The sequence below is a fragment of the Numenius arquata genome, chromosome 12 (genome assembly GCF_964106895.1).
Source record: "Numenius arquata chromosome 12, bNumArq3.hap1.1, whole genome shotgun sequence".
Classification (NCBI taxonomy): domain Eukaryota; kingdom Metazoa; phylum Chordata; class Aves; order Charadriiformes; family Scolopacidae; genus Numenius; species Numenius arquata.
Genome location: NC_133587.1, coordinates 2,461,086 through 2,475,235, shown reverse-complemented (window position 1 = coordinate 2,475,235; position 14,150 = coordinate 2,461,086). Strand labels below are relative to the sequence as shown.

General features: G+C 52.5%; 1 protein-coding gene across 2 annotated transcripts; it reads left to right on the top strand.

The window, feature by feature from the left end:
* Positions 1–203: 203 nt before the first annotated feature.
* GATA5 (GATA binding protein 5) lies at positions 204–13,108 on the top strand. Of its 2 annotated transcripts, XM_074156815.1 has the most exons (7): positions 204–269; positions 1,015–1,617; positions 3,668–3,834; positions 9,350–9,475; positions 10,334–10,421; positions 11,013–11,137; positions 12,186–13,108. In XM_074156815.1, exons 2-7 carry the CDS (start codon positions 1,098–1,100, stop codon positions 12,339–12,341), a joined length of 1,182 nt encoding a protein of 393 aa, XP_074012916.1. In that variant the 5' UTR covers positions 204–269; positions 1,015–1,097; the 3' UTR covers positions 12,342–13,108. The 2 variants fall into 2 exon arrangements, with proteins under 2 accessions (XP_074012916.1, XP_074012917.1); XM_074156816.1 differs by lacking the exon at positions 204–269 and having other exon boundaries at positions 1,098–1,617; positions 12,192–12,341.
* Positions 13,109–14,150: the final 1,042 nt, after the last annotated feature.

The window sequence follows — 14,150 nt, the reverse complement described above, 5'->3', positions numbered from 1 at the left end:
CCACTTCCCCGCCGGGCGCAGGCAGGGACGCACCCACGGGAGACGGCGGCGGTGGGAGGGGGGGGCACCGGGGGAGGACAGCCCCTCTCTGCCTGGTTGTTTGGGGTTTTTTCTCCTCCCTCCTCCCTCCCTCCCCCCCACCCGTAAACTTTATTTTTTTTTTTTATTTTTTTTTTTTTTTATTATTTTCCTGGGATTTCCCTGGATGGTCTGAGCGCAGCTTCATGCCCACCCGGCCATGCCCGGCTCCGCTCCCGGCTCGCTGCCATGTGAGTACCCGTGCGGGAGGAGCGGCCCCGGCGGGGGGGGAACCGGGGGCGGGATGCTCTAGGGGTTCTCCGCGGCCTGAGCCCTCCGGCCGCACGGAGAGGCCGAGCCTGAGGGTTAAGTCGCTTTTTTAACAAGGAAGCGGCACCGCTGATGGACCGGGGGACACCGGGGATGTCCACGGTCCAGGGTCACTGCCCAGGGCCGCCGGGAACCCGCTGCCGCCCGGCCCGGCCGCTTCCCCACCGGCAAGGCCCCGAGGCGCGCTCCAGGCCCGGGACTCGGGGAAAAAAAAAAAAAACAAACGGGAAAGGAAATACTTTTGGGAAAAAAAAAAAATTAAGAAAAAAAAAAAGAAAGAAAAGATAAAAAGGGGGAAAGGGCGGGAAAAAAAAAAAAAGATAAAAGCAAAAGAAAAGAATGCTTTTTTCCGGCCCTTGGAGGTCTCCCCGGCGGGGCGGTGGGAAGGTGCCGGCGGGGCCGCTGCCCGTTGCGCGGAGGTTCTTTCTCGCCGTGGCTCGGCCGCTGCTCTCGGCCGGCGCCGCCGGGGTTCCCCCCGCGGGACGAGCTGGGCAGAGGAAAGTTTAAAAGGATAAAAAAAACCCAACTAATAATTACAAATTTCGGCCCCTGTTCGAGGCAGGGAAGAGGCGCTTTGGCCGCGGGAAGCGGCGGCGGGCGCGGCGGGCCCCGGGCCGGGCTCTGCCGGGGTCTCAGCCCGCGGCTCTCGGTTCTTCCCCCCCCCAGGTTCCTCTGAGTGAGCCCCTCGGCAACGTCGGGGCGCAGCCGGCCGGGCCCTGAGCAGCCGCCGCCGCCGCCGAGGACGGAACATGTATCAGGGTCTGGCCCTCGCCCCCAACCATGGCCAGTCGGCTTATTCCCACGACTCCAGCAACTTCCTCCACTCGTCGGCCGGCTCGCCCGTCTACGTGCCCACCACCCGGGTCCCCTCCGTCCTCCAGACGCTGCCCTACCTGCAAGGCTGCGAGCCGCACCAGAGCCACCTCGGCAACCCCCCGGGCTGGGGGCAGAGCAGCGGCGAGGCCGCCGCTTTCAACGCCGGCAGCCCCCACCCGCCGTCGGGCTTCTCCTACTCCCACAGCCCGCCGGGCGGCAGCCCCCCGGGCCGCGACGGCGCCTACCAGGGGTCCCTGCTGCTGGGCGGCGGGGGCCGGGAGCAGTACGGCAACGCCTTGGTGCGCTCCGTTAACGGGTCCTACTCCGGCCCCTACCCCGCCTACGTGACCCCCGAGATTCCGCCTTCCTGGACGGCCGGACACTTTGAGAGCAGCGTGCTGCACAGCCTGCAGACCAGGCAGGCGGCTTTGCCCGGCCGCAGGTCTACCTTCGGTAGGTCGCCGTCGCCCCTCACCGTCGCCTCCGGGCGCCCAGTCCTTTCCCGGCTCTCGGGGTCCCGGTCCCCGCGGGGCGTTGGTGGCCCCAGCCCCGGGGTGAGCTGCCAGCCCCGACGGGGAAGGAGGGGGTGATTTTATCCGGGGATGGAGAGATGGTCCGGGCACCGGTGTGTGTGTGTGGGGGGGTGTTTGGGACAGAGGTGGGGTGTCTGAGTGGGGGTGTGGGGTGTGGGTGACACGAAGGGCAAAGACCACGTTTCAAAGGAGGGTAATTCCCCCACAGGACAGAGGAGCGGAGGCCGTTCAACCCCTTCCCCCCCCCCGCCGCCCCCCCCCCCACGGTATCTCCTTCCCACAATATCGACTTTGTGCCTGTGCTTCAATACTTGCCCTTGTGTTTAAATTAGCGGGGCAGATTTATAGCTCCCTCCCTTTTAAGTAATTTATTGTGGTAAATTAGTTTATATTTGAACAGACTCTCGGTCTCCTAATTCGCCTTCGCCCAAACAGGTCCGCAGCTGCGTCGCTCCGCGGCCTTTGGGGAGAGAAACGCGCTCAGGCGTTGAACAATAAACCCCACTTCAGTTGGTTTGCATCCCCACCGGAGGGTCCTTTCAAACCGAACCCCGAGCAAATAAAGTTTGGGGCTCGATTTAAAAGGACTCTCCGCGCGCGGGGTTTACAACCCTGGGGGTGTTTCACCGTCCTCCTCCGGCGGGGGGTTTGCAAAGTCCTTTAAAAGCCGCTTCGAGATCCCAGCCGCGTTATCGGCTTTACTGCGCTGAACCGAATTATCTTATCTTTACCCCAAGAACAAAGTTAAACCAGGGCAGCAGCCCCCCTCCCCACCGAGCTGCCTCCCCGCCTCGGCTTTTCCTCCCACGCCGGAGGTGCTCGGAAGCCGTTTCTTTCCAGGATTTTCTCTTTGTCTGGGAAAATCCGTCGCGCTGTGCGGGAAGGGATCGCTCCGGTCCTGCCGAGGGAGGTGATGGCGCGGAAATCTCTTCTGCGCTTTGAATTCGGTGGTTTGGGATCCGGAATAGCGGCCGCCCTCCTCTCTGCCGTTTACTTTTGCTCTTGAATAGTGTAAACCGCTCTTAAGTAGCGTAAACTATTTTTTTTTTTTCATTTAATTAATTATTACAGCTTTTTTTCTTTTTTTCCTTTTTACATTTTATTTTTGTTTTCCGTTTCCCCTTTTTAATTTTTGTTCTTTTTCCTTTTTTTTTTTTCCGTTGGATCGTTATTAATACGATCGAAGATGAAAAAAAAAAAAAAAGAAAAGAAAAAAAGAGCGTATTTTTCTTTGAAAAAAAAAAAAAAAACAACAAACCCAAAAACATTTCAGGCGGAGGAATTTATTTCAAAAAGAGAGAGAAAAGCGGCAGGAGGAAAGAGACCGACTCGTAACCGAGGGGTCCCTCGCTTTTGCTCCGGGCTGCCCGTTCCCCGCGGAGCCGCGCTCGGGACCGGGGACGCGGCTCGGAGCGAGGGGCTCCGCGGCTTCTTCCCGGGGCTTTCGCGGGGGGAGAAAAGTGAGGAAAAGCCCCAATCTGGGGGCGCGGGCGGCCGGCGATAGGTCTCCCGGGGAGCCCCGGAGCCGCAGCCCGGCGTTGCTCCGTGGGCAGCCCCGAGCCTGTCCCCGCCGGGCAGTGCCCGAGGCGCCTTGATGGAAATCAGGAAAATCGCCCCATTTTTCACCCCACCCCCCACCTCCTATATTTATTTTTGCAGCCCGGTGCAGGGATAATCCCCAGGGAGACCCCGACTGCGCTCAGCCCTTTGGGGTCTTCTGGGGTGGAGACTGGGGATATTCTGGTTTTGAGCAAAATATTAAAAGATTATGATGCAGAGGGAATAAAAGGGTTTGGCCCTCACTTTGTAGGGTGGAGGTAAACTCCCCCCCGGGCAGGGACTGTCCCTCGCAGAGGAGTAGTGGGGCACAGAGGACTAGGGACCGTCTCCCGCAGGGTCCCTGTGGGCCACGGGTGGCCTTCTGTGGTGGGGACGGCTCCTGACCCACACGCCTTGGGTCTCTCTTCCAGAGTACCTGGAGGAGTTCCCCGGGGACGGCCGGGAGTGCGTGAACTGCGGGGCCATGTCCACGCCGCTCTGGAGGAAGGACGGCACCGGGCACTACCTGTGCAACGCCTGCGGGCTCTACCACAAGATGAACGGCATCAACCGGCCGCTCAAGCCGCAGAAGAGGCTGGTAAGAGGAGGGGGGAAAACCCCGCAGGGATCCCCCACTCCACCCCGGGGGGGGCTGGAGGGCTGGAGCCAGGGGGGCTGTTGCGGTGTCTGTGCTGTCGGGGTCTCTGTACTTGCATCGGGGCCTGTTTGACCCTCGGTTTTCCCACGAATAAAATGCCATCAGCACTGGCAGGAGCCCCTTGTTGCGGTGCGGAGCCGGTTCGGTCAGGAGGAGCGGAGTGAAGGAGGGGTTGCTGGTGGGCAGCACGGAGAGCGAAGGGGTCTCGGGGCTGCATGGAGGGGGGGGCTACACCGCAGCCGAGTGGGAGCCCATCAGCCCTGCCTGTGGTCTGGCTCTGTGAGCTTCCCCCAGCTCTTTTCCCGCAGTGGGGCACATTGCTTTTTATTCTATTACTATTATTATTATTATTATTATTTACTAGTTCTTCATGCAGACACCCATGGTCTAGGCAGGGCAGTTGAGCAGGAGACAGGGCTGATCCCGAGCTGGTCCAGGCGCTTTTACTCGTGATGGGAGCAGGATGAGGCTCCCAGTTCCCCCACTGCCCAAACGGGAGATTTGGGGTTTGGTAGTTCCCGGTTTCTCTGCAGGTTAAAGCATTAATTCCCCTCCAACGTGATATTGGGCTTCCTCCAATTGGGATCCCACTGTGAGAGAGGAAAGGCGCCTCCTTTTCTTTCTTTTTTTTTTTTTTTTTTTTTTTTGTGTGTGTGTAGAGTCGCTTTGGGATGTTTAAATTTGGTGGTAACAGTTTTGGTTTCAGAGCCTGTCATCAGAAGCCGTCATTACAAACAGGATGTTTGTGGGAGCCGTGCTGGGGAACAGCTGGGAGCTCCTCTTGCTTTTGCTCGGGGTGTATTCCCGCAGTTATTTTTTTGTTTGGTTTTTTTGCATTGCAAAACAAATTATTAGCAATAACCCAACAGTGACAACTTTCCTTGTCAGAAAACCATAAAAATAAAATAAAAAAAAATAGCTGGGATTGAGCAAGATGTTTCATTCTGATTCCGATCCCGGAAATGTGGCTCTGGATTGGCAAAATGAAATGAGCAGCGGCTCCGTGGAAAATCACCCTGTTTTGTTCATCGCATCAAAACCGAGGCATTTCTGTGAAACATTCAGCATTATCCGACGGGAATTGCCTGTCTCACCCAAAACCCTCCAGGTCTTCTTTAATGTAATGACATTAAACCTGCGCCCCAGCAGCGGGCTCTGCTGCAAATCTCCGAGCTACGCTGCTGATTTCTTCCGAGCGGATACGATCCGTGCGGAGAGAGAGATGGGTGCCAACCAGTTTAAATCCAGCTCCGCATTTCGGACCGGCATCAAAATGTGGGGCTGGCTGAATTTCCAGGGTTTGGGTGGTGGTTGTTGTTGTTGTTGTTGTTTGGTGTTTTTCTGAACAGCTTTTCCCCAGAGGAATTGGAGAGGTCTCGCTGCTATTCCGTGTTTTATTTGGGCGCGTGGGAAGGGAGCCAGCCTCGCCTGCACCCTCCGCGTGCGGGACCCCGAGCTCCCCCCTGCGCCTCCCTCTTTGCTGGCACAGCCCTGCGCGCGAGGCATTTTTGGGCAAACACTTTCGACAAAGTTTTCTAGCGGAGAAAACGTGTTCGCAGAATTAAGACCCTTTCCCAGGGACGAGGAAATCTTGCTGGGAATTATCATCAAAGCACTTCCAATCTTTTTTATTATTTTGGCTATCAATACAATAACGACAAAGCCCAACTGAAAGAGCCGATTCTTATCCAGGGGGAACGTTTCAGTAAGGCTGAAATACCTGAGGGGATTTTGGGTTGTGGATTAGAAAAGGGGCTGCAATTTTGACTTTCTTTCCATCCTGACTTTGGAATGAAGCGTTTCAAAATCTTGGGTTTTCCCCAGGGTTTGAAATGCCGTGTTGCAACGAGTTCTGCTCCGTTGGAGGAAGGGGGATCCACCGGTGATGGGCAAGAGGGTGCCAGGCATAGCCTGCAAACCGGCCACCGAGGGAGCGACCTGCACCCCTGTGGCTTGGGATGTCCCTTCCCCGAGTGATTCCCATGGCAGGGGATGTCTTCCCCGCTCACAGCCTCACCCGAGGGGTGAACGCGGTGACACATCATGGCTCTAGGAACGATGAAATGGGCTGTTTCACAACGTGGTGAAATACAGGCAACAGGGAGGAAAAAAATGGTTGCTTTTGTCCTTTACGTTACGACCTTTGTTCTGTAAGTAGTCGCTGCGCCGGGAGTTACTCTGACTTGTGTTTTAACAAAGCAAAGTCCCGCTGAAAGCCCCGCAGAACGCAACGTGGCCCAGATAACACTGCGGGAATGACGGCCTGCAGCTCAGTAGCGCTCAGCTTGCTTGTGTGTGGGAGAGGGCGAATAAGAGTAGTGTAGTCGCCAGTTCATTTTTTTGGTTCTTCTTTTTTTTTTTTTTTTTTGAGATAAGGGTAACATCCTCTACGCTGCAGGGACAGCCGTTTTGCTACAGCCCATGTCTGGATTCAAAGCACCGTGGCTTTCGGCAGGAGGGATTTATCTTAAAGCAGGGTGGAAGCAGCTCTTTATTTTGGGCAGTATCTTTTCCATCCAAAGTTTCTTGGTGCATTTCACAAGGTGGTACCTCAGACCCAATCCTAAAAGCCACATCACTTTTACCATCCAGGAGCAGGATGTGGAGGTGGATGGCTCCACTCTTGTGTGTGTAATTCCCTTGTTTTCGGAGCAGCACGGGGGACAGCATGGGGGACAGCCCTCCCGTGCGTGGCAGATCCCACACCACCCCAAGTGGAAGGACTAACCTGGAGTCGAGTTTTGCTGGTTTGGTTATTTTTTTTCAGGGGATATTTTTTCAGCCCATCCTTTTTTACAATTTGTAATTGCAGAGTGGGTTTCGTGGCACTTCTGGGGAAGGTGGGGATGGGACTGATCACGGCCCTGGGACAATCTAGCAGGACCCTAGAGCCATGCAGCCTTCATGGTGTGTGCCTTGGTTTTCTCCTGGCCATCAGTTCCTTCTGGTCCTTCATCCTCCAAGGGGCAGATTTGCCCAGAGCTGTGGTAAAAAAGGCAAATCTCAGAGGATGCTGATGCCTTTGGCTCTGAGCCTCGGATCTGCCTGTTTTCAGGAGCTGAGCTTGGGTATCTCAGCATGCTTTGCTGCGACCTCTTTGCTATCAACATCAGGTCACTTCCATCCTGCTGGCAAGAGGGACAGAGAAGCATTGAGTAGATCTGGGAGTTGAGAATCTTCTTTTTTTTCCCTGTGAAACCTTGTGGTTTCATTTCCACCTTTGAAAAGGAGGTGAAGCGAAGTCTCTGATGGCTTTGGGCTCCCTTAGAAGGACCTGCCCTGCTGGCTCTGAATTTTTTGGGCTCTCCAAGCAGCGCTCACACGCGGGTGATTCGATAGGCACCAACTCACCATTCCTTGAGCTTATCAGCAGCACTTGGCTGTCAAGCCCGGTCCGTGAAGAGTTTTTGTTTGAGTGTACGCTGCATTTGTATAAATAAACGCTGGAGCACAATGTTGAAGTCAACAACTTCCTAGACAAGGTCAGAACGGTACAAAGGCAGCCGGGTGGAGGCAGGCAGAAATGGATTCTCTTTTAAGGGAACTGCTGGGAAACCAGCAATAGCGTATTGTACCCTCGTCCTTCAGTGAGCAACAGTAGCCTTGACTGTCTCTTTCTTGCTAAGTTGGCAGGTTGCGGGGCAGGGCCAGGTTCCCCTGGGGTTTCTGGGGTTTAAATTGTAATATTTGGTCGTGGAGAGTGGTTTCTGCTCACCCTGGCTGTGTGAGGAGGAGGAGGCAGCCCACAGAGTGACGTGCAGGAGATGCAAAAGGTACAAGGAATGCAGAAGGTACATGGAAACTGCAGACAAAGCGTTTTATGAAGTGGGGACAGCGTGTCCCTCACTCCCAGGGACCTGCGATGGCCCAGAAATCTTGGGGCTTTCCAAAGGGCTTTGCTTTGGCCTTCCTCCATCCACAGGCGATGACAGATCTCACCAGCCCACTCCGGTCACAGCTACCCCGGGGCTGAGAGCCTCCAAATTCCCCTCCGCACCCATGGCAGGAGCTGGACCTCAGAGCCCTTGCACCCGTCGGGTGCTCGGCACCTCCCTCTGCTCCATCGGGGCTGGGGTCCCCCCTGGTCGCAGGGGTGAACGGCACAGCCCTGGTAGATGAAAGGCTTTGGGGAAGCTCTGTGGCTGCTCCAGGACCTTGCTGTGACACCACGTCCCATATTAGGGATGAGGACTGCTGTCCCCTCCTCTGTGCCAGGCTTGTCAGCTCACACCTCTGTGTATTATTATTTTTGCCTGGTTATTTCTTGAAAGCTAAATAATTTCCAAAGCAATACCGCTATTTGCAAATAGTTGCTGAGACTTCTTTGCTGAGCAACGAGTGAATCAAAGCTTGGGCACGTCGCTTGTGTGTCTTGAAACTCAAAGCCGATCTTTATTTGACTGCTAACCTTGTAAAAACATTTCATTTTTATTCCTACTCTTCCCACCTCATTCATCATATTGCTCAGTTGTGATAGCAAGCAATAATGGAAGAACAAACAAATGGGGAGTTCTTTATTGCCTGCATCCCTATCGTCTGCCTTTGAGAGGAGGAATCAAAGTGATTCTTCTCAAGGCTGAAGAATATACTCGAACACCTGAATGTGGAGAGCCTGTGATATTACTTATGTCACTGGCATCTTATACTTAGCGAACTATTTTATTAAAACAGTTTCAATACCTAGTGTTAAGAGACTTTCAAATGAAATACCTATTGAGCTGAGAAGTCTGTATATAGAATTTTCCAGTGGCTTGGAGTACAGTTGTCAGAAATGAGTTTGCTGCTTCTGCCAGAATATTTTCCTTCTCCACTTGGAAGCATTAACGTTTCAGAGCCAGCAACCACTGCACTCACAAAATATGTCATTAATTAATGTTTTCACGGTGTTTCTGCAGCCTGTAAGAGAACAGATTGTCTGCGAGACGTGCAAAGAATAACCTCCCTGGTCCCATCGTGGGCCAGTTCAGTTTGGTTCTGCTCAGTTCAGCCAATTGATTCCAGTTGTCTTAAACCAGAGATTGATTGGGATGTTGCTAACTTTAGTGGTAGTTCTGAGCGAGGAAAACAGAAGAGTTCACTTAAAGTTTGAGGAGTTTTCTTCATGTGCTCATAGCCTGGCTGGCATTTTCCATCTCTTTCTCCCTCTGAGTGGATCTCCTGGAGGAAAGTTCTCTGTGCTCTGAGCCCTGATCAATTCCAGCAGATTTGTTGGAAGTTTGTGAAATGACCTGCAAAGATATTTGCCAGGTTTATCAAGCTCGATGAAAAAAGCACTTGCAAATTGGAGTGATCTCATTTGAATGTAATTTCTTTGATCTGAATTTGGCTATCGTGTGTGTGTGTCACATTTTCCAGGAAATCGATGCAATTGCAGATTTTATTTTTATATGAAAGGAAACTTCCCAATTAATCACTCCTGTGTGTGCATTCATGTGTGTGTTTGCTTGTTTTTAAGTCTTCATCGAGACGTGCTGGCCTATGTTGCACTAACTGCCACACAACCAATACCACCCTCTGGAGAAGGAACGCTGAAGGGGAGCCCGTCTGCAACGCCTGTGGGTTGTACATGAAGCTCCACGGGGTGAGGACCACGTCCATGCTGAGAGGGACCCTTTGGGCCCTGGGATCACCACCCAGCAGGTCCAGGACATCAGGTCTGGAGGGACCAGTCTCCAGTCTGGACCCAGAAGAGCCATAACCTAGTCCTGCCTCCTTGAGTGGTTAAAAGCTCAGTCTACTGAGGTTCTCCAGAATAAGGCTAAGGGGGTACTGAAACACTCTCAAGAGGTACCTGCATAGAGGAGAGATTTCTGGCACTGGGTGGCTCTTAATTAGGTTGTTTGCCAAGTTACTCCCCAAAAAGAAACCTAACCAGGCTCCAGTAGCTGGAGACTGAAGCTCCCCAAATGCAGACTGGAAATAAGGAGCGTATTTCTTCTAGATGGGGTAATTAAGAATGTGTGAAGGATGCTAAGGAGTCCACATGGAGCCTGGCTGATAATAATTACCCACAGAGGATGTGAACTGTTGGTAACATGTCCATCAGCCAAAGAGGAGACTTCATCCCTCCATACAGGCCTCTTCAAACTTCTGCTGTAAAGGTTAAAGTCTCTTTATCCCATGACCATTCCCTCTGAGCCATGTAGGCTTTCATTCTGTCAGTGTAATTTAATAGGGCCCTGTCATAAAGGTCACCAATAAATCAGGAAAAGGAAAATAGGAAATAAAGGAAAAAACAAAATTTGTGGGAAAGCCTTAGCTGTTAGCCTTATACATCTTCCAGCCAAGGCCTGTTGCAGAGAAAAATAGCACTTAGTGAAGGACAAGGACTTTAGGTGCTTTGCATGAGCTACGGCACGAAAATAGGAGAGCGACACGTGTGTGGGAAGGAGCTAAGTAAAATACAGTATTAATGATTCCAAACTTTATGAATGTCAAGGTACCACGACCTCTGGCCATGAAAAAGGAAAGCATCCAGACAAGGAAAAGGAAGCCTAAAAACATTACCAAAGGCAAAACCTCAACAGGTACGGTGCTGCTATGGTCCATCATGGGGGCTTGGAGAATAATTCACCTCAGCGTGTCTTCTGCAAGAAATTGTGATCATTAGAGAATAATACTGTGATTCTTTTTTTCCCTGATGATTGCTTTGGATGTAAAGCCTGTATTTGTGCATAGACCTCATGTGGAAGGAGGGCGCCGGGTGGGAAATCTCACTGCTGTCACGTTCCTGTGAGGTTCCTCTGCGCTGTGGGCACCCAACTCCAGCCCAGCAGCGCTCATGTTCAATCAGATCTGGGCTAAATTGAGTAATGGGAAAAACCAGGGCTGGGAATGGTGTATTAAAGGGTCGAGGGGAAGGTATCAAGACACATTCAACATTAGCCCATCCAGCCTGTACCAGGACCACCACTACTGCGCTGTGAAAAGGAGCTCCTCCTCCTCCATCTGCACCTTGACAGCCAAATACAAAGCCTTACCCTGACAGAGATGCGGTGGAGAAAGAGAAGAGTCGAGTCGTGCCATGAGATGTCACAGTAGCCATTAAAATATAAATTTCCTTAAGAGCAGATGTGCACCTGTGTTGGTTTCATTGTCCCGTACCGATTGTCTTCCAGGGTCTACGACTTCGGCCACCAACTCCCCCTCTTCCGTTACGAACTCAGACAGCACGGTCACTTTAAAGTCAGAGCCCAGCACGACCTCGCAGTATCCCGGACAAACCATCGTGTCGGTGTCCCAGGTAAGGCACAGGAATGGATGGGGAGTGGTTGGGCTGGATGCTCCACACACCGCGGTAGTCACTGACCGGAGGGCCCTTGATGAGGCTAAGCAATTAGTTCATTGCATTGGGGGCCACCGGACCGACGGGCTGCCTCAGATTGAGGAAAGCAGGGAACATGAGCCAAGGTGCTGTGGACCAGGAAGGGCTCCAGCCTGTTGGCTCCCTACCAGCTCTTCCATCTTGAAATGAGGAACTGGGAGGTCCAAGCCCTGCTGCTACAGAAGTGACGGGTTGTGAACCAGCTTCAGCGTGGAGCTGGGTTTAATTCTCATCTCCTGCCATGAAATCCTGGGAGTTACAACGCTGTCGAGTCGGTGGGATCAGCCCAGGGTGGAAACCTCTGTAGCTCCCATGAAAAGGCTCCCTGGGCATACATTATCTGCGCTTTATAGCCCCGAGGAGCTCAGTGCTCACAGAGCCGTAATGCTGTCAGAGACCCCAGATTGCTTCTGCCCCGAGGATTTCTTCGGGGCGGGTTGCTATTTTGTCTTGGCAGAGGTAAAAAAAGGCTCTAAATCAACCCGCACATCAAAATTTTGGGACCCAGCACTATCTTTACGCTGGGTTGAAGCCCCCTCCCGGGGCTGGCCCTGTGTGGATGGAGGGGAAGTTCAGCTCCAGCACCCGAGTGCCTGGCACGGCTCCAGCTGCGCCGTATGGGGGGGGGGGGGGCGCGTTTTTTTGGCTGAAACTGATAAATCTGATTTGTGCTGCGCTCTTAAAAAATATACACGTGCCTAGAGATCTCCAAACTGGACATGTTTAGTCAGTAAATAAATGCAGATGGGCCCTGAGATGCCTCCTCCCCTCTTGGTCCTTGTGCTTGCTGGGGATGGAGCAGCCTTCCTGCCAGGCTCCTCCGAAGGGCAGCAGAAGCATCAGGGATAGCCCACCCTGTTCATGACCCATCCTAGTCCCACCACCGCATTATGACAAGGGGGAAGAGTGGCCCATTGGCTGATAACAGGCTTTCTAATGACTTTCCTCGTCCCTTCCTTCTTCCCAGGCACAGAGCCAGTCGGACGAGGCGCTGGCCGGCGGCCACGGCGAGTTCAAATTCGAGCCCGAGGACTACACCTTCTCCCCCGCCACCATGGCCCCCCAGCCCGGGCTGAGCGTGCCCCTCCGGCAGGACTCCTGGTGCGCCCTGGCATTGGCCTAGAAAACCCCGACCTCCAGCAAAAAAAGCCCGGGGACCAAGGTTTTCGGCTGGCCCTGAGAAGGGCAGAGGGGCAGGAGGACGGGCTGCCCCAGCGCTTCGGGACTGCGGGGTGTCGCGCCGCGACCGCAGGACAGGTTTCCCTTGGAGGATGCGCCTGGAAAACACTGGCTGGATGGGGCCAGGATGGCCCCGCTGTGGCACCAGCTCCCCAAAAAGCTCATCCTCGGCCAGAGAGACCCAGGGTTGCCTCCCCGAGGCCAGAGCCCTGGGGCTGCCTCCATTTTCCTGAGGAAAGCCTTCCTCCTTTGAGATGAAACCAGCAAATAAATGCATCCCAGAATCTATGTTTATTCGCAGTGATTTCTCCCTCCTATGACTCCTCTGTGTGCAATTTATTCCACTTTCCAATAAAGACTGTAATAACATGGCACCAAATAACTTAATTTTATTAAAATGTAAACTGTGTGGCCTCTCTTATGTTTTATTGGCCACAACAGGAGGAAAAAAAAAAAAAAAAAGCAAGGGTTGTTTTAAACATTTACTGTTTTATATTAAAAACGATCATCTCTCTATAGAGTGTTAGCTTCTGAAGCGTTTAGCGTATCAACACTGAGCTGATGAGTCATACGTGAAATAAACACACTGCTCTTCCCTTTCCAGCTCCAAACAAAGATTTTTTTTTATTATTATTTTAGGCAAACCACATGACAAAAATGGTCAAAACCTCCCAATAATAAAAGAATACTGAAATGCTGTTTTTCCTTTGTATTTCCTGATTGTTTCTGGTATTGATGACTCCGAGCATTAGAAAATCAGACGTTATCCTCCAAAAGTTAAGAGAAAGGTTCAAGGGACTGAAAAGTAAAGGATGTATTGGAGGTGTATTTTTTGCATCCAGTTTTGGGGATGTTTTGAATGGAGGATTTCTAGCTCTCAGCCATTCAGGACAGAGATTAATTTTAAATTATTTTAACAAAAGCCAAGTAGAAAATAATTTCTTGGAGCTGAGCTGTAGCCGAAGATCATCAGTGATGTAAAACCCATATCACACTCCCAAAAGCTGGCACCAGCAAGTTTCTACAGCTTCTTGGAGAGGTGGGCGATGGGGAGATATGCTCTGCTGGGGGAATGCAAGGGGGCCCTGAAGCTCCCGAGGAGCCTGGGGGTGAGGGGAGACCATACCGAGGAGGGGACATGGGTGGGAAACGAAGGGGGAACAAGGTCATGAAGTTAGTTCTATGGCCTGTTTTATTTGTTATTTCTAAATAAAATACCCAGCCTGGCTGGACAGCTATTTATGGCCAGGAAGCCGTCAAGTAATAGTTCCTTAATATAGAAGTTGACCTGTCCAGGGCTTCCTGGAGCAACTCTTCCTCTTGTCAGAAGAGATGGATCGCTTGATTTTTATTATAAACAACAGGCTAAAGATGATCAGGGAGAGTGAATCAGACATCAAGTCGCGACTCAGCTGAGATGGAGGATGATGCTTTCCACCGTGCAACCCTTGCTGGAGGAAAGGAGATGTTCCAAGCACTGGGGAGCATTGGTCCCCTCCAGTGCTGCCATAGCTCAGTGGCTGGTCCCTCAACGTAGTCCTGCACAGGCTTGTGGAGGGTTCAAGCCACTCTTTTAACAAAGCCCATGGATGAAAACTATCTTTGGAGGAGTATTTATTGTGCCTCCAGAACTTCAGCAGCATCTTGCATCATGCCAGGCTCCAGTGCAGGGGCAGGGGCATCCCTCCAGCACCGGGCTGGGCAGTGGCACACCGTGTTTGCATGCCCAGGCTCTCACTGTGGATCCACGCCT